We start from the raw sequence: 21,263 nt of genomic DNA, 5'->3' as shown, positions 1-21,263 counted from the left end.
AGGCATAAAAGGCAATTCAGAAATAACTGAATGGCATTTAAGAAGGGTTTTTTTTTTGCCCGTCAGAAAAAAACACAACCTCTCTCATAAAAAACAACAACCCACTCCTAAAAACAGAACAAACAAACCTGGTTTGAATGACACACAACATTTGACATAATTGGTTACAATTAAAACAGAAATCCAAAATGCACAATTAGCACTAATGGTTGTTAATAAACACATGAGAACATGACATTTTCTTCATGATTCAGCTCTTAAAGTGGACTACGAAGTTCAAGGTTTGTGCTCGCTTCCACAAATTCCACTGCCAAGTTTGCTGTGAAGCATATGATAGGTCATTATCCAAACAGCCTGTTACACATCATTCCCATCTTTAATCCCCTTCCATCCTAATAGACTTTATACAAACCATACCAGGTTGGAGAAGGTGAAAGGTTAATCTGCCCAAAGGGGAGGGGTAAGAAAAAGAACTGGCAGTATGCAACAGGTTCATTCAGACATGTATAGAAACATGATATTCAACACAGTTTGGCAGGACACAAATCACAAAGTCGTGATGAATGCAAGCATGTGTGAACGCAGCATTGTACAAATAACAAAGTTGTGATGAATGCAAGCATGTGTGAACGCAGCATTGTACAAATAACAAAGTCGTGATGAATGCAAGCATGTGTACACACAGCATTGTGTCATCTATGCTAGTGCACATGAACTAGACATTGAACTAACTGTGAGTATAAGTGATTAATACTCAAAAATATTCAAGTAGGGTTTTAGAGTCATGGGTCTGGAACTGAACCCTTCACCAGAGAGATTTATACATTTGTATGTTGTATCAGAGGTTTCAAGGGTCTATTGGAGATACCATCATAGTGTCTCTTTCTGTAAAGGGTCTAATATACACCAACGATGAACTTGATACCTCTAGACATCCACGTATTTCCACCACCATTTCCATCATATGCATTCACCTTTTCAAATTTGATTGAAACAACTTGAGATGACTCATCATGAAATTCCTTGAGGCCGAATTGGACACATTCCAAGCTTGGTATGACAGTTTGATGGATGATACTGTAGCAGCTCATTGGTTTTGCCAGCTATCTGCTATGACAAGCCCACCATTTTCTTAACTCTCTCGTAGTTGGGCTGCGCAATCTCACGCGCCTTCTGCTCCCCAGTCCTAAGTACGCTCTCCAAGTAGGCCACATCGTCCCTTATCTCGCGGAATCTCTCGCGAATAGGCGCTAGCTTCTCGCTAATCACGTCCGCCACCACCAGTTTGAACTGTGCCGTAGTAAGGATCTCGGACTGCCTGCATATATGGGCGGGGTCCTTGCCCGTGAACGCGCACAGGATTGACACGATGTTCGAGACCCCCGGCCGTGACTCGGGGTCGTACGTCACCTCCGTGGTGAAGTCGGTTTTGGCCTTCTTGAACTTCTCATTGATGTCGTGGTGGGAGTCGGTCAGCATGATACGGCTCCTCGGGTCCCGCTCCGACTTGCTCATCTTCTGTTCAGGGTTGCGAAGGCTTTTGACCTTTCTGAACTCACCTGGAAGCATAATTAGAGCAACAAAGAGAAGCTTAATCCTAGTTCACATTATGAATCACTTAGAACAACAGCAAAATTTTTCTTCAAACACAGTTTTGAAGAAGCATAACACAAGCATAACAGCATAACACACAGGAGATTTGAACTAATTCAAACTTGATCTAATCTTCTCTAATCAATTTTTGTCATGAAGAATGTTCAGCAGTCAAAATTACAATGATCACAGAACATGCTGTAGTGTTCCACATTACTGAAGTGTCACTACGTTTCAATTTGACGTAAACAAAAGATAACAAGCAATGGAATACAACAGGAAGGAATACAAAAGTCATGCCTCCCAGCCGTGCACAATAACATAGCTACTGGCCATTTGCAAGAAAAGTAATCACATACAATGTAGCCTTGTCATAAAATTAACATCACAGAAAAGTTTGAAATTTATTCTCCGAATTTGCTCATTGCACATCCAGTATAAAAGTTTCTGTAAAAATGTCAAATAGCTTTGAAAAACATCTTAACGTTTGCCAAAAGTGCTTGTTTCTACATTGCAGCCTCAGAATAATGTAACACACAGGGGGTTCATATCGAGACATACATTGAGTTATTATTGTGATCACTGGAAGCCAGGCCAGTACATGTACTTCCTTTACACGATGCAGTTCCCTCCGAGGTCTGGGTCAAAGTACCTACAATATACACTTTTGTTGTACATGTGTTGGAAAGCTTTACGCAAGAGCTGAATAGGAAGATTATCATAATACATGAATAAAAGGAGTTTGCTTGCTTTTTTTTTTTCTTCTTCTTCTTCTTACCCACGACTGCCTTTGGGGCTGGAAAGAACTCTCCGTAGGCATTGTTGAAGATGCGGGCCAAGTCCTGGGCCAGTTCCAAGTGGGGGACCTGGTCCTCACCGACAGGAACATGGGTTGCTCTGTGTGAATGTCCATCATACAGGGTAAAAGATGTCATATTGTATGTTGACCAACAATTGCATTGGAGTATTATATACGTACACATGTATGGTAAACTTTTTACACAGACACATTAAGACACTGGTGGACATAGATGTAATGCAATACAATGTATATGTACTTGCTACATGGTATAGACACAGTCATAGCAAATTGAACATGCTGTCACAAATGCAGGAAAAAATATGAAAATAATAAAACAATAATAAAACAATAATAATGATAAATATCATTTATATAGCGCTTAATACTAGCATTTCTAAGCGCATTAATACAAAACAAAGAACTTCAATTAAAATACAGTATTTACATGTAGTCACCAATATTATGATTATATCAAAAAACAAAACCCACAATTAATAAATAAAATATCCATTATACGTAAGATGTTCATTTATGAAGTGCTATTAACCTTTAGACACAAGTATCACCAATTTGGACATCATATTTTGGAAGATTACACCGAAACAAGGGATAGACTTTGCACTGTTTAAATCAATGCGTTGTTTAAAAGCCAAGCTCTGCAGATGGGAATCATTTCCTAATAATATCTACAAAAAAGAGATTAATGCACACTTCATTGTTTATCTCTTGCAAACAAACCATTTGCAGGATCCAATTTGCAGTATCAATGCCCAAGGCATGAGATCAAGTCATCAAGAAAACCAAAGAGAATCTTAATCATATGGTTTCTGCAGAAGACAAACAAACTATGACTCTTCAGTACAAAATATAAAAGAAAGTATACCATATGTCCCCCCCAAAAATTACAGCGGGAGCTCCGTGATGATATCTTTAAAGGACAAGTTCACCTTCATAAACATAAGGATTGAGAGAATGTAGCAATATTAGTAGAACACATCAGTGAAAGTTTGAGGAAAATCAGACAATCCGTTCAAAAGTTATGAATTTTTGAAGTTTTTGTGCAGTAACCGCTGGATGAGAAGACTACTGCAGTGTATGTATAACTTAGATGTCACATGCGTACAACAATATAAGGAAAATATAAAGAGAATTTCACTAAATTCCATCTTTTGACAAAAGTACACATTCCCCTGACTCGTTACCGACAAATGTTATGGGTAATATTATTCCTCCCGCGTTTAGAAAGAGGCAAGTCAAGTGCTCTTTTATTATGCGAAAAAAGTGAAAATATGTTGAATTTTCTTTTACATTTTCTTTATACTGTTGTACGCATATGACTCACAAGCTGTAGTAGTCTCCTCATCCAGCGGTTCCAACACAAAAATTTTAAAAATTCATAACTTTTGCATCGATTGTCCAATTTTCCTCAAACTTTCACTGATGTGTTCTACTATTATTGTTGCATTCTCTCAATCCTTATGTTTATGAAGGTGAACTTGTCCTTTAAAAATAGTGAATCAATCTAAATACAAATTCAGGGTATGAAACTATAACTCATTGCCCACATCTTACAGAAAACCCCATTCGATGTGCTTCAGTGGTCAAATAGAAATAAGGAATTTTGTAGAGCATGTCAGGAATCCCTTCCCTCCAAGTTCTGTCTAATGTGTTCACACAATAATATGCAGTTCCAAGAGCATCCAAGTGCTAAACTGGAAGAATCATACTCATGACATGCTTTACAACAATCCACATTTCTCTGTGACCGCTTAACCAAATTGAATGGGGTTTTCAGCAAAATAGAGCTAAGATGTTATATTTTAAGACCTCGAAGTAGCATTTAGACAGTTAAATCATATTGGGTGTTATCAATGCAAAAATCTGATTGTATTTTTTTATTTTTTTATTTTTTTATTTTTTTAATTTTTAATTTTTAATTTTTAATTTATTTTTTATTTTTATTTTATTTTATTTCGTTTTATCTTATTTTATTTCTATTCATTTATTTTATTTTATTTTATTTTATTTCTATTCATTTATTTTATTTTTTTTATTTATTTATTTATTATTATTATTATTTTTTTAATTTTTTTTTTTTTTGGGGGGGGACATACTGTACATGAGAGATACAGGCTCGTATGCTAATTGCCATCATGATGGTAACCTTACTTGTAGAGAAGAATATCTGCACTCTGTAGGATGGGGTAGGTGAAAAGACCGATGCAGGACTTGGACTTGTCATTGCCTGCCTTAGACTAGGAAAGAGAGATAGGAAGTCAGAAGACATGACGGTCTGGTAACGAGAATAAAATTATCTAGTAGACAAAGATCATCAGAGCTCCCTGTATCAATATCCCACTCTTGTAGATAACATTGTGATCCACTCGAGGTCAAATCAAAGATCAAACCTTGTGGGTAAACTTGGAACGATCTAGTCTAACAAGTTCACAGGAGAGCAACATGTGAATTTGAAAGTAACAGATTATCCATTACGTATTAAAAGCAGCATCATTTGATGTGCAGTTTATTATCAAACATTATACATAACTAAAACACAAAAGAAAAAAAAAACATGACACAAACACCAACTGAAATCAAAGCTACCAAACTTTTATCTTGATCAAAATTTGTGCTGCTGGTGTGCGATAAAGAACAGAACCATGGCAAACTGAAGCAACGCAAAAATAGTAACAACAGAACTGCCAAAATCTTGGGCATAATTTCTGCAATCAAAGTGCAGCTCTAAATGTTGTGTTTGATAACTTGAATGTCAGAGCCATCGTACCATATTAAAACAATAATCCCAACACCTTGCTTTCAGAAACTACATGATTGTGTTTTAGAAGTGTAAACTCCACAGAGCACTATATTTTCACAGAGACAATGCCCTAAATTTTAACCCTTTTGTGCCATGGACTTTGGACAGTGTGTATAATGCTATGGGGTTTTCTGTGCTTATCAGCACTCACAGCATGCAAAGAGATACAGACAAGGGGTTTAATAATGACAGGTTTACATCCCTGATCTGACAGGGGTATCCCTAGGCCATGACTTAGGTCCAGGTACACACATGATTTAGTCTGATTACTATCTACCCTTGGGGAGCGAGTGAAGGGTTTGTTTGCAAAAACGGATAAGTCCATTTTTGAAGATTTTGAAGTACGATCTCTGTCATAAAGTACAAAATAATACCTTTTAAATGACATATTGGTCACTACATAAAAAGGTATATTTTTAAAGTTATGGTCAAAAGAAGCCAACATTTTCTTATTATTCTCTATATTTTTCTTGACCTTTAATCGCAAATATCTCCATTTGGCAAATATGGACTTATCGGTTTTTGCAAACAAACTCTTCAAGTGCCAATGAACAGATACTGGTACACGGGGAAGCTCAGGGACAATGGAATGAACTTTGTTTCAAACTCAATCACAAGGACTTGACAGGTCGATCCTTGAGTCTGACACCTGATTAGCAGGGAAGGTCTTTTTCAAGGGAGAATTTTCTGTTACTGGACACAAGAGTCCCAGCTCCCTCTCCAGTCACCCCCCCCCCCCCCCCCCCCCGTTTCTGTAACATACAAGCGTACAATTCCTCAATGTTTTGTTTCTTACAGCATTAAACAAAGCATGTCATACATTTCATAAACCTGCTCCCGCTAATAGACCAGTTCTGTAATGTATTCAGATTTCATGCATGCTTTGTTCACAAAAGTTGCCCTTATTAACCACAAAGCTTGTCGGAGGCTTGCCCTACCTAGCAACAACTAATTGAACTTACTGCCTTTGGAACTGAATGGGAGGGAGCAGGTGAATGACGAGTTTCATTACTAGACTGTTAAAGAAAAGTAGCATCCATAAATCATATTTATACAATTTAAAAATACAAAAATGGTCTATTAAGTTCCTATAGTATCTAGACAGGAATCATTCAGTTGTTGCTAAGTGGGGCAAGCCTCCAAGGGCAACCTCTGTTGTTATTAAGGGCAACCTTGGTGAACAACCCATGTATGGAATTTGAATACATTACCGAAACAGTCTTATTGCACAGTAATGCTCTGGTAGCACAAAGCTGTTGCTGCAATGAAGTTTTTTATCTTTTACTACCAAAACGCTCTACAGGTTTACAACAATTTGACTGCCAAACTAGTGAAATGTAACAGTACAAAAACACAGGGGCCTATTCTTCCAAATTACATCTTGATTTCAATTGTAGATTACTTGGTCGAGACGCTGCCTCATACAACTTGCTACATGTATGTTTTCTTTTCTTCCTGTAAACACACATAGGGGACGGAGGAGTGTTTTATGTTGAAAATGCATCTTCCATAACAAACAAAAGATATGACATTCCAATCTGTAGCCATTTATCAGCAAACGAGCATCCTTCCATACAATAAAGACCATACTATCAGACATTTACACGGGTTTGTAAGAGTTTAGTATCAGATTGTGAAATGGACTCACCTTCCACTGAGGGAACTGGCCTAGTCTTGGTATAGTCGTCTTACAGCCAAGGATCCAACCCAGCTCTGCATGCTGACTTACCTATAAGCCAATTCATATCAAAAATTTGTCCTCCCGTTAATATTGCTGTTTCATGAAATCTTCTTGTTCATAAAGCTCCTAAAAACATTAATCATAGGGGCACTACATAAAAATTCATTCACATGATCAGTGCATGTATCATTTGTTTGTTTGTTGTTAGTTTTTTGGTTCATGTACAATGCACAATTAACATTTGCTACAGGAAGTTAGAAAAAAAAAACCTTTTTAATACAATTATTAATTTTTATGTCATAATTTATGATACATTGAGCAATAAGTATTGATCAGCAAATTTTGCATTTTTCTATAACAGAGGACTTGAGAATGACCCCCCCCAAAAAAAAGAAAAAAGAAAAAAAAACCTTTGCTATGACCCCCCCCCCCCCCCCCCCCAAAAAAAAAAGAGAATATCCTTTGCGACAGCAACAACAAAATTGTTGCAGCCTTTATTTAAAAAAGGAATAATCAACGCAACAAGTGCTTTGAAATGACCAAATGATAAAGAAGGCTGGTAAATTATCTTAAACTCACTCCCCGACATTTGAGGCAAATGACTGAAAATAAATATTTCAGTACACCAGTATTTTGGGCCTACATACATGTATAATGACAAAACATGGAAACGGGGAGTGAATCGGAATGAATCTTTCCCAAACTCAAGCTGGACTGCTGAGCATCGTACTCCAGCTTGACTGTGCTCTCAGTCTGGTGACTATGATGATAATGATGATGACGATGATGACGATGATGATGATGATGATAATGATGACAATAAAGAGGAAGAACATTCATCTATCACCATAATATTTGTCGACACAAGATACTCTGTAGATATAAATCAATCCTAAATCTGTATTTCCCCCTCATATGCCATGACGTGGATAACATTGATGATGATGATGATGATGATGATGATGATGATGATGGTGGTGGTGATGATGATGATGGTGATGATGGCAATGGTGATGGTGATGATGGTGGTCAGTCCTATCATCATTATCCTTTATCTATCATAACTAATCAAGCCTGCATGGGAGGGAAAGAGGAGAGATTTTTTATAGCCACTGATTTGATTTCCCTAATGGAAGAGGAAATCTAAACCTCTACAAATAATTAAAAAAAGGGGGGGGGGCTGAATCTTAACCCCAACTCACGCTGGATTGCTGGAAGAGGATGCACCTGTCGGGATCGATGCCGCAAGCGAGGAGCACGGCAACCGTCGTCAGGATGCTTTCCCGGAGCTGGGCGGGGTCCTGGGGCAGCGTGATGGAGTGCAGGTCGGCGATGCTGAGCACCATCTCCGTCTCCGGCTCCTCCTGGAGCTCCACCCAGCTCCGGATGGACCCCAGGTAGTTGCCGATGTGGGGCACGCCCGTCGGCTGGATGCCGGAGAAGATCCGCTTGACCTGAGCACAGGATGGTGAAGAATGCACAATGTGTTTGTGTGTCTGGGTCACGGTGTGGTGATCATGCTCGTAAGTGTAAAAATGGTTCACAGTTCACTGCAATTTACTACCAGTACATGTATATCCAAAAATTTACGTACCATCCAGTCTTATTAGTTAGCGGGCTTCAACTCTTCAAACATATCTGTATTATTGTAATAGGCAATTTTAAGAATACATACAGTATAATAAAGTATCTGGCTCTGAGTTAGTGGTTTCTATAAAAAATACTGACAGGCTAACAGACAAACACACTTCTTTTTTTTAAAACCTTAGTTTTGATTATCATTTCCATTTCTTTAAATGCCTTGTTAAGAATGTAAACAAATGCAGGAGAACAACAGAAATGTGGAGGGGTGGGGTACTCAGTTTGAATATTCACACAGTAATACGAGACACACAAATTGTGTGAATTTTCTCACTTACTTAATTTTGATGTGAATTGTTTATCTTTAACGCATACACTGTAGTGCTTACTCTAACTGTTCATCTTCGATAGATTTTAGTGGTTAACAGTATTCTCAGATTCACATCTTGCAAGGCATAACAACAAGAGGAAAAATAATTGTATCCTATTTGCCCCAATGGACATCTTGCCTTTTATCAGGAGTACTTTGCTTTGTTTTGTACTAGAATATTTTAGCCCCTTCAAAACAAATTTTTATCAAATAATCTTTAAATTCTTCATAGAATTGCATCCTCTTTAATATTTCATATGATTGATTTCTAATCATCTCGCAAAAAGTTAAAATCTGAATCCTCATCTCAACCAAGACTTTACCAATCCTTTTGAAGTTATGACTGACTGAATGAATATGACTGTTTTGTTGTTCTTCTCTTACAAATTAATTTCCCTCTTTTCACTCCTATCAATACTTTGCAAACATACTTTCCAATATACACAATGTACACCATGTGCATGTGAGTGTAAGTGTGTGCGCATTGAGTGGGACAGACCACTTTACTGAACTTGCACTCTGCTCTCTACAAAGCAAAGTTGGATCATTTACACTGACATGTATATTTGACATGACGTTAATAAATTGTGATAGAGCACATGACACATGGGACCTATTTTTCAATCTTTTTATTTTATATTCTATCCTGGGCATCTGCCCAGGAAGAGCGTTTTGCCTCTCACTAGACCTGGGATAAGAAGATGACGCACAAAATTGCTCAGCAAGACTTCCTGGGCCTCACACCACAGCCTCGCAATCGCAAGAGAGAGATGAATACAATACCGACTGAGCCACTACATAATAACCAGAGCCATGCAATGGTATGGAGCTACTGTATGCATATCCCATAATCTGCCACAGACTTTGATATTTCGAGGACGACGTCCATGACAAAACTGATATGATGCCATTTTGCACAAGTGTACAACAATACAGCTTAAACTGAGATTCACATGACTAATACACAACGACTACTTAGATCAATGAACTGACTAGCACAGTTCATTGATACAGGTAGGATACTTGAATGACAATTCATGCATGGTTTGTGGAGCATTGCACTTCTTTGTCTGATCTAATTTGCATGAAAACTTCTTTATATTCCTGTGACCAAAAAGGCCCAAAGTAAGCATCCCACATCACTGAATCTCACATTACTTAAGAGGGATCATATGGTTTTGGTAGAGACATAACTTCAAGTTTCTAGCATTCTTTGGCAAGATAATGAGAAACCTGTTATGAAATGTGTAAGAGCATGTAATTCCAAGAGGGATTCAATGTTTATTTTATGAAAATTGGTTTTGAAATGGCCGAGATATCCAATATAGAGCGATCTGAATAAAAGGTGGGACCCAACTTCTATTACGATTGCTTTGTTTTACTTTGTTTTTGGATGTCTCAGCCATTCAAAAACTGACTTATCAAACAAACCTTGAATTCCTCTTGATAATGGTATGCTCTGTACCATTTCATGAGTGGTTTCTTGGAATCTCACAAAAAGTCGGAAGGGATGGAATCCTGAGTATATTCAGGCAGATGTCTATTCATGGGAAACGCATGTTGTAGCAAAATCAGTCTGTCCTCAAAGGGGTTAACTTTCACTGATCAATGTGCTCCACTATTAAATGATAATAAGCACTCTCACTCAATCCACATTTTTATATGTGGGCTTTGATTTCCTTTAACTCTTTATGTGCCACGTTCGCACGTCCGACTCAGTCGACGGCGTGCCAACTTCGCATATTCTGCTCAACAAACAAAAAGCCAAAACCGATCGATAAATCGTTAATCACCGCTAATCCCGCCGCGGCACAATGAAAGCATTTCTCATGCTTTTGTTCCTCTCATACGGCTTGCATTCTATGTGGTAATTGACTATCAAGCGGTATTCCCAACTAGATTTGCTCGTACATTCTAAGTTTCTCTCACGGTTTTATGTGCAGAAGTCATGCCTTTACAGTAATGTAGCAACTGGTCATTCAAAAGCAAAATTTAGAATAGATTCGTCATACAATTTATATCGAAACAAAGCTTGGCATTCCTCTTTAACTTTGCCTGCTATTATGCCCATCTTAACAGAAATTTGTAGAAGTTATACACATTGGAAAACAGAATTCTTTCTCAAAGCATGACTACCTTCCTCTCTCAGAATAACGTGGCACACAGGGGGTTTCCAGCATGGCACATAAAGAGTTAATACTAAATGCTGAACAACAGTGAAAATCTGTGAGAAAAAAAAATTACCACACTTACTACAAACATAGTTACTAGTCACTCAAAATTTCCAATTATTAGATGGTTGCAATGAACCATGCAGTGTGTACATATGGTACCTACTGTACACAGGGTGCTCCTGTTACAATGAACCATGGTTATAATGGGATTTTGTCATACAAGTGTAGTACCAATAAGAATTAAAGTTGGAATCTTTATCATTTAATACTGTCTTTGGTTGAAAATTCCATTCTGTCATAGTGTTATAATAAATGTTTTATAGTTTACAATATGGTGATTTAAAAATGCAAACTTCAAAATGATTCAAATGATTGCCCCAGTCATCTAGCACTCGACCAAAATAAATATTTTGCAAATTATTCAAATTTTATCAATATGCTTACTTTCATGAAATGATGCTTGTTCCAATATGCATGTGCACTCGCACAAACTGTATATCATTAAATTCATACTCTAAATCACAAATCTAAAAGTAACATACTTACAACTCATGCACACATACAGGGGCAGATCTAACTATTCTAGTTATTCACAGCCCTGTCGCTGTAATATACATCGTAAAGTTGCGACTGGAGTTTCACGTGGCATCTAGTTGCTAGGGCAGATCCAGTTATTTGTGGGGGGGTTGACCCTAGATGACGAATGGTCATGACAAGCAAAAAAAAAAAAAAAGTCTGTAGTCATCTTGTTTGCTGCCACTTCTCTTCCAAAATCAGCTGATAAGCAACCCAAATCCTCTAAACCCCAAAACAAAACAAAGAAGGGGAAAAAAAAAGGAGTGGGGTGGGGGGGGGGGGGGGGGGTAAAGAGATTGCATATTATGCCAAATACTGAGTGGGCATGCCTACTTACATGTAGTTTTGGTTAAGACCTAAACTTCATGATTCTAACATTTTTTTTTTTTGGAGATAACGAGAAACCTCTTATGAAATATGAAAGAGCATCTAATTCTAAGAGGAATTCACCATTTCTTTGATGACAATAGGTTTTGAAAAGGCCGAGATATCCAAAACAGCGATTTTAATAAAAGGTGGGACCCACCTTTTTATATTACGATCACTTTGTTTTTACTTTCTTAAAGTCTATTAACATTTCATTCATGCCATAAAATCTGGTGGAAATGGTAAGCCGATCTTTTAAAGTTCCATCTTTTCTACATTCATAGCAGTGCAAGGCCTATCATTAAAACAAAGTTACACTAGGCCTACACAATGTAAAATTTTCATACACTCACCTCGGTTTCAGCATCACCGACAACAGAGGCGGCCGCCTGTGGGTTGGCCACACTGCTGGACGTATGAAGCGATTTTAGGATACTGGTTCGCCTTTTACAAAGTGACACGAGACATCGTATTCCTCGACAACTAAACGCCATGATCCAAAATATCCACTGAATCCGACGGTACGGTGGTAATAGTTTAGAAAACTGAAGTATTCCCAGCTAGCTTAGTCTAATATAGGGACGATGAACGGCGAACATACACGAGAAACACCGAGCGGGCATATATCAAACTCTCGCCGCGCCGGTGGCTACCGGCCAAGGATAGTCCAGTGGTGCACAGCCCCTTGTACGATCGCTGTAACCAGTAAAGCTTTCGGAACACGCGAAGCCGCGGAAGGTCAGATTACTTACGGCTTTACTGAATCCTCTCAGTGACTCCGGATTATTTCAGCCTATTCCCACCACCATCACCACAGAAACCAGGCACTCTACTAATATTTGTACCACGTACCTTTTCGTAAGGGTTATAATGCCCACTGAGCTCTGAGTGATGTAAACTGTAAATCTAGTGTGTGGCAGCATGCATACCCAGAATCGCCAGCAGCTGCCTCAATGCCGATGGGGCCTTTGTCGAAGGATATCATCTTATTATTTAGGAACAGCTGAAAACTAGGAGCACAAGACTGACCAAAATATTTACTGTAGACACAATAAAGTTGATATCAGTTTTATAGAAAAGCGTGAAAAAGTCTCCAAAGTGATAGATGTTTCTATATCTACATAAATGAAGAACATAATGCACATTGAACATTGTCTATACACCTGTAACAAGGCTATACTTTGATCACATGTCATAAGGCTTGACCGTGGGAAGCTCCTCCCACTTTTGTTTTCAGTGATCCAAGGATCCACTGATGCAATACAAACTAAACATACTAACCATTTTCACTCCTGCGCCATCGGTATCGCGTCTTCAAATAAAATACAAAGTGCACTTTAATTCAATATCCCTGTTTCAATTTAGAGATAACTATAAAAATGTGATAAATACCAAACCATATCATAGGTCAAACACGTATCCAAATGTCTTTGATAATGCTGAAAATTCACATGGACAGATTACTCGCAAACAATAGATTTTGCCTGGGTGAATAAAAAAATAACAAAACAATTTTAAACTTTGAAATCACGTATAACCCATAGCCTGAAACTTATAGGTCCTATAATCGTATAGGCCTATACGGGAATTTTGCCGATAGTATATTAATTGATGCCAGCATCATGCACACTCACCGATTTATTGATTTGCCATTTACTCGAGTAGTCGCATATTTGTCTCATACATGTCAAAATAGTCACATTTAACAAATTGCTCTTGATTCATCATTAAGATGAACCGTCAAAGGACTGAATGCAATCTAAAAGCTCACTTCCCATGTTCAAGCTGGCCGTTATGAACACAGTGAATTAATTATTTCGTATAGGCAGTATGTCTTCAACAAAGAGGTGATATCATTATGTAGGGACATCTACACATTTAGGACCTACACATTTGGTGAAAACATTTGGTGAAAATCCGATCATCCGTTCTTGAGTTCTTGGAAGACACTCTATATGACCATGTGACCTTTTACTATTGACCCTCAAATTTGATATTATCTCCTATTATGAACACACCATGCAAGATTGGTGAAAATCCGATCATCCGTTCTTAGGTTATAGATCACAGTTTACGTCAGGCTTTTATGACTCTTGTGACCTTTGACCATTGATCTATAAAGCCACCCCTGCATTAAATGGTTTCTTTCTTACCTCATTATGAACACACCCTGCAAGTTTGATTCACCCAAACAGACAGCTAGGCAGACAAACAGACAGACAGATACGGGACCGAAAAAATAACCTCCGCCGACCGTATAGTTTCATATAAGTACTCATATACTGGCGAAGGTATATAGATGAAAATATTGAACATGCTTGCCTTGCGACTCACCCATTAAGATACATGGATCCCCTTAATCATCACTTAATTTCCCTCTTTCACTCTCTAAAAAAAAATCGAGTGAAAATTTTCACTCTAAAAAGAGTGAATACAAAAAAGAGTGAATTTCGAGTGAAATTGGAGTGAATTTTGAGTGAAAATGCTCATTTTCACTCATTTTGGAGTGACGTCAGGGATCACTCCAAAATCTTCGAGTGATCCCTGACGTCACTCCAAAATGAGTGAAAATGAGCATTTTCACTCAAAATTCACTCCAATTTCACTCGAAATTCACTCTTTTTTGTATTCACTCTTTTAGAGTGAAAATTTTCACTCGATTTTTTTTAGAGAGTATACAAACAAACAAACAGACCGACAAACAAACAAACCTCTCTTGTTAAAGAGAGAGAGAGAGAGTGAGAGAGGGAGAGAGAGAGAGCTATTGAACATGAAATGAATGGAATGAAACAGTCGTAGAAAATAAAACTGGATGATACTATTGTAATCAAAGTGTTCCCTTGTATATCATTGTATATATTAACTATAACTATTTGAATAAAAAAAGAATAATATGTCATGACAATTATTGCGACATGAATTATATATTGACTCAGGCCAAACCATTATCTGGATTTCAAAAGGAATCGAATTTACAGACGTGTGATCATAGATAGACACAAAATTGAAAAAGTGTTCTGTGCGCTCTCATTGCTTTTTTGATTTTAGGAAATATACGTGGATAATGATAACAATCGGATGAAAGGCATATAATACATTGCATTATTATTGCAATATAATTTGGAAGCTGCTTCCCGTCTGCGGGCTGTCGCCACCTTTAAAGATACCATACGATGAATAATTGCTTCCTTCAGTTGAAAATGTACCACGTTCGCAGAGAGTAGAGAGCAGTATGCAATACACACGAACATCACAGCGTATCGCGCTCGAGTACGTGTGTGATGTAGTGAAGGCCGAACGCGAAGGTAGATTCTCACTGCCGCCGCTTTGTGAAATATCTGTATTTTTATGTCATTTCGATGAATTATCATGGCTGTTGACACATGTGCAAATATACTCTTGCGTTTTGTCCATGTGCTGATATGGATTCGGATACAAATCGCGGTTCACGTGAGTATCATCCTGAACCGAGTATCGGCTGCCCTCTGCAACTTTGACTTTCAACGTAAACGAATGAGAGAAAGATGTCGGACCGACTGCAAGCAACTATCCAAACTTCCTTTACACCTTGGAATTCAGATCCTCGAAAACCAAATTTCTGAAAAGGATGTGGCCAGTATGCTTGTTTGGTGTATGACGATGGGAATCCCATACGTCACTATGTTCGATGTGAAAGGTAAGTGCATGCAGAAAGCAAAATACAGATGAGATGGTCTGTGAATCAAAACATGAACAGGTGCCTCTCACTGTCATTGTGATTCATTCATGTATCATCTGGGGGGCATTTCATGAAGGAACTTGTCGGATAAAATATCTGACAAGTCACTTTTATCCGACAAGTTTTGAGAAATTCTTTAGTCTGATTGGCTGATTTCTCTGAACTTGTCGGATATAATTGACTTGTCAGATACTTTATCCGACAAGTTCCTTCGTGAAATGCCCCCAATTTGATCTATCATGAGTCATGCATCAAGTCACGTTACTTAAAGTTAACAATGATTAAATAACATAATCTAGTTTTGAGAGTTGGAAATTTGCAATCCTTCATTCTTTTTGATGTTCAATCTATCAATACTAATTACAATGTGGAGATTTACCACAAGAGCTCAGAGAGAGGTTGCTGAAATGGATTGTCAAAGCGACCGCGCCAAATGCCTGAAGTTTGGGGCTAATTTGCACAGGAGAAGGAAAACATTAAACAGTTTTATTAAATGTGCCGGGAAGTTCAGATGTTAATTTCAAGCAAGCTGCCCCTAATTTGACGATAGCGTCATCCAAAATTCGACCGTCCGTCAGCTACGGTATGTACAACCACCATAGAAACCAATGCTTTTGCCATGTTTGCGCGTGGTCAAATCTTGGTGTGTTTAATTAATTTATGAAGGTTTTTTAGATTAAAAGCTCAAAAGCTCAAAAGCAGGGTCTGGTCCCTGGACATAATGCAGCAAGAGAACAGTAAAGTTGAGACAGTTATCTAGATATCAAGCTGCCTAATTATAACTTAATGCTGATGTTTAATAGAACAATCAAATTTCAGACTTATTGCAGATGAAAGATGATTATTGTAGTCCCACCCACTCATATCCCTGTTAGTACAATGTACACTGTATCTATGTCCTTTATGAATAGAAAAAAAAAGATAGTCCTGGCAATCATTGTTTTTTTCTTTTTTCATTGTCCAAAATCTAACGATCATGTGATGTGAATTTCTGGTGGTTCCCTCAAGCATAAATCTTGAGGCCGTGTGATAACTCACCTTTATCAGTTTTTATTCTGTATATCTCAGATAGTAAGGCCGCACAGTTGAACACAATTTAGTACTGTATACACCTTAATTAAATAAAGTGACCCCATTTCAAGTAATCCATGCTTGTTTTGAACCAGAAATTAAATTGGCAGCAGATTTCAAAAGGTTTCAACTTACAGTTTTGATTCAAGAGTGTTCAATAGTGAAGAAAAGTCTCAGGTATACGCAGGTAGGTATCTGTAAAGATTGCATGTTGTAGCAAAATCAGCCCATCCTCAGTGGGCTAATTGAATTGTTCTTCAGACATGATCAATTTTCCTCTCTTTTCAGGTCATTTAAAAAATACTGCTTCTGATTTCGGCAAAATATTAGAGAAGAGAGTTTCTGAGGTCTGCACAACATGTGATCAACTCGTCTTCCAGCTTGAAGTTCCAGAGAGAAACGGAAGTTTGTCAGCAAAAATAGTCTATAAATCCAGTTCAGAAGGTTTGTTTTGTTTTGGTCAATATTGGTTCATGCTGTTGTGAGTTTCAGCTTTAACTGGAGTCTAATGATTACAGGTTACAATGCTCACATCACAGTTGATTGGTTCTCTGATATTCAGTTAAGTACTGTGAACAATATCCAGCAATGGAAGAGTATTTGATGCTAATAGTGTCATATGAATCCAATGATCGTAGAATTTGTGCCTCCTCTGTGCAACATTGAGGATTTGTGTTTTCCACTAATGTTATTACTAAATGTAGAAAGGAAAGGTTGATAAATAAATGAATATATGTATATGAATTATATATATACATATATTTGTATATGAATTATATATATATATATATATATATATATATATATATATATTTGTATATATATATATATACAGTGTATATCAATTGCTAAAATGCAAGGGAATTGTCAGTTTTCCTTCATTTAAATTCTTGTTAAACTGATTCATAATCTCCTTGTAATACTTGTATATTACTTTTTAATCTTGTTGAGTTCTTAACAGGTGTTAAACAATACAATGCATCCTTGAAAAGATGAATAGTCAAGTCCCATTTGAATGCAACTTAAATTGTGCAGTTAATCAGCCAATTACCCAAATACTTAGATATTTAAAGATGTGGCGTATACTAGTACCCCAGTCCCTATGATCCATAAATTGGTTGCATTGTCTGCATTACTGTATGAGTCAGTTTGTGTTGTGGATTAAATCATCCCTCTTTCTCTCACTCATTGACCTTACCTGGCATTTGAACAGTTGAACATGCAGTTTCTATACTTTGTTGTTCCAGGAAGTGATAAAACAAGAATAGCCCTCATTTCGTCATCCGACGGCAGGCAGGATATCATCAGCGCTGCCAGGAAAATATGTCAGACTGTTGCCGATAAGCAGTCCAGAGCGTCAGATGTCGGCATTCCACAACTCGATGAACATTTTAACAGTGAGTGTGTTATCTGATTGAGAAACTCTCATTGAAGGAGATTTCCAGATAATTTAAGACTTTTGCATTTGAACATCTGTAAATTGGCTATAGTGGGTACAGAGTTTCAGATTTTATAGTAATTGGGATGAGGCATAAGAATGTTTTCAAAATTCATAACAAATCACAATGAGAAAGAATGATGACATAGCAGCTTCATGTAAGAATGCATGATTTGCTGCTCAAGGAAGCAGAACAAAAGGAGAAAGTGTGCATAAATTCTACACAGGTGAAGTTGTTAAGCAAGTGGAATTGTAATGGATTACAATTGTACACGGCGACATAGGAATACTGTAAAACGAGAAATGTTTGCGTGCATTTTAATTTTGCGAATTTCGCGAGCGCCAAGATTTGTGAAATTAAAATGCATGCAAAAGTTCTTGCCTACACAATATGCATTGGATGCCAGTGGCAATTCGTGAAAGTTACAATGTACATGCTGCGAGAAAGGCCGTTGGCTCCAATTTGCGAAATTTTCATGCCACGAATATATCGTGTTTTACAGTATGTTAGCCTGTTACATCATCCTTGTTAGTGCATAGTGTATCATGGGTTTTTAGAGTTTTGGTTTCTCTGCTCAGTGACCATAATTGATTCCACAAAGTCACACATGGAGCTGGCAATTTATGTAGTACAATATACACGTACAATGTGTAGATAGTCTGGACTGTCCCTTTAATGTTATGATGACTCGAGCTAAAAATGAAATCAAAATAGATATTGTTTAACTTCGCAGTCTGAGCTATGTAGTAATGTTCAAATAGATTGAAAGTCACTTGTGCATTCAAAAGTTTTGAAGATTTGTTATCACTGTGAAGTATTAAATCCATGTTATGTCATCTGAGACAACATCTTTGTGCCCAAAGTCAAACTGAGAAACTGCTATGAGAAAAGTTTTGTGACAATGATACTTCATTCCAAAAACAAAACTGAAGAAGTGTTTTTGTACTAACCAAAGTGTTTTATTTGTACGAGTTCCTTATGCCTTTGGCAATAGAGTAGACAAAACATATCTGTACTTTAGTATGAATAAGAATGTTTTTATGGTCATACTATGTGTCATATTTTGTTTTCTTGAATGGCTGATCTTATTGAACATATTTTAATTGTGTGTGTGTGTTTTTTTTTAGTGTTGTTGGTTTGGTATCAAATGCTTCTTTTGTAGAGGCCATCCTGTTCTCTAGAATCATTTCATACTCTGTCAGGTACTTTGGTCTTGCCTTTTTCTCATTGCTGCTGTTATAAATACATTGTATGTCGATACAAAGCTATCATGTACAGCTCTCTGCTTGTACAGCTGAGGTCGGGGGGGGGGGGGATCTTTCTCCAAAATGGGGTATGCAAATAAATTCAGAGTTGCCAATATAATGATTATATGATGATTTCTGAAGGGAATTCCTGAGGAACTCATTAGTGAAAAGTACACCTGACCGATCAACATTGTACAACCATATGGTATTCAAGACCTGACAAGTACTTTAATTTGTAGCACACAATCATAGATCATGGTTCTTCCTACAAATCAATTTTGTTTTTGACTTTCCTTTGATTGGATTTTGAGGTATGTCATACATATGATAGTGAGAACTATGAAATACGATGTCATCATTCTTATTTGTGTTTGTAATTGATGATTCTTCCCTTGCGTTCTCTACTGCTCTCTCTGTATTCTGCAGCATCAACAGTATTTCCCGATCCCGAGTTAATTGTTCAATTCGGCAGCGTCAACAGTTTGGTGGGATTCGCTCCCTGGAAAATCAGAGTCACAGAAATAATGTGAGATTCTTTCCTGTTGTGTTTGATGGTTTCATTTGTGATGACTTTGGAGCTTCTTGTAAAAGAAAAACAAACAGTGACTGTGTGTTTGGATGGTTTTTATTGATGACAAGCCTTCCCAAACTTCACTTATTCAATTTATAGATTATTTTCTAATGGTGCTATAGGTGCGTTTGTTGTGTTTTGATTTACACTTCCATTTAGGTTTGCAATTTGGGATGTTAAACAACCTTTGGGTTTCCATACAGTTCCTTTGGATGCTTAACATTATCAGCTGTTGTGTGATGCAAGATGTCATTTATTCCATAATGTGTACCGTATTGAGTTGACTTGAGTACAGGACATGGATATGATCATATCATCAAGTTAAGATATTGTAAATGTCTGCCATTTAAGGGAATCCTATCATACTTAGTCGGTTTATAAAATGCTACTACAGTACATGCTCTTCCATGGCAAGCATATTTTCTTCCAAATGTTTTAACCTCAGCATGGACATCAAATGCTCTTCTCATAATTCCATCTGCACTGTGAATCTGAATTTGTAACAAGTGTACCAAGTACAAATTAGTATATGGGAGCTGCTGATAGCACTCTGTAAAAGTGGTGCATGGCAGGTGTTGAACTATGTACTAACTTCCTATCGTCAGATGAGAACCAGAAGGGTACTACCGTGTTCTAAGATTTTAGCATAAATAAAAATAAAGCAAGCCATTTTGATGTAATAAAAAGTTCATCTAATCAAAAGTTGGTAGATTTATGATAATTGTTCCATATATAGGGTAGAATAGCACCCTGTAGTTCTAATTATTAACATTTTACTGAAAATCAAAATAATTTAAAATTTACACTATAATGTAGAGGAGATCGAGCTCTACAACATGATACAAATAACTCAATACCCCCAAAAATTGCATTCCCTTTGGCCTTCTGGTTGTCAACCGATGATATATTCTGCACCATATTCTTATTATGATGACCATAATATTTATGGTAATGATAACAGTTTGTTTCACTATCATCATCATCATCATCATCATCACAGTCATCATCACCATTACCATCATCATCATCATCATCATCATCTTTCTCAGCATTGTTACAGGTGTAGTTATTATCGTCTTGTTGCAATGATTTCCATCTGTTGTGCAGGACGTTACCAACTCACCGCGGCCTGAATTACAGCAGCTTCCTTGGCGTCCTCCACTCTTTCTCGCAGACGAAGCAGCGATACGGCAAGTAGTATACTGTCTGTAGGCAATGGCGATGCATCCTTGGCCGGAGTAATAGAAGAGATATGC

The 21,263-nt window shown here is 37.4% G+C and overlaps 2 protein-coding genes across 2 annotated transcripts; one reads left to right on the top strand and one right to left on the bottom strand.

Annotated features, from left to right (window-relative positions):
• Positions 1-422: 422 nt before the first annotated feature.
• LOC139709159 (tryptophan--tRNA ligase, mitochondrial-like) lies at positions 423-12,534 on the bottom strand. The gene is made up of 6 exons (XM_071621116.1): positions 12,315-12,534; positions 8,097-8,348; positions 6,862-6,942; positions 4,565-4,650; positions 2,372-2,490; positions 423-1,559 (listed from the first exon to the last, which is right to left on the bottom strand). Exons 1-6 carry the CDS (start codon positions 12,453-12,455, stop codon positions 1,111-1,113), a joined length of 1,128 nt encoding a protein of 375 aa, XP_071477217.1. The 5' UTR covers positions 12,456-12,534; the 3' UTR covers positions 423-1,110.
• A 2,796-nt stretch (positions 12,535-15,330) lies between these two features.
• LOC139709128 (dehydrodolichyl diphosphate synthase complex subunit Nus1-like) lies at positions 15,331-21,263 on the top strand. The gene is made up of 5 exons (XM_071621088.1): positions 15,331-15,637; positions 17,039-17,194; positions 17,998-18,147; positions 19,863-19,962; positions 21,115-21,263. The coding sequence occupies exons 1-5, from the start codon at positions 15,331-15,333 to the stop codon at positions 21,203-21,205; spliced, it is 804 nt and encodes a 267-aa protein (XP_071477189.1). The 3' UTR covers positions 21,206-21,263.

The sequence above is a fragment of the Diadema antillarum genome, unplaced genomic scaffold (genome assembly GCF_040938485.1).
Source record: "Diadema antillarum isolate AM-2024a unplaced genomic scaffold, OU_Dant_1.0 seq00001410_RagTag, whole genome shotgun sequence".
Lineage (NCBI taxonomy): Eukaryota > Metazoa > Echinodermata > Echinoidea > Diadematoida > Diadematidae > Diadema > Diadema antillarum.
This window is presented reverse-complemented; position numbering and strand designations above follow the sequence as displayed.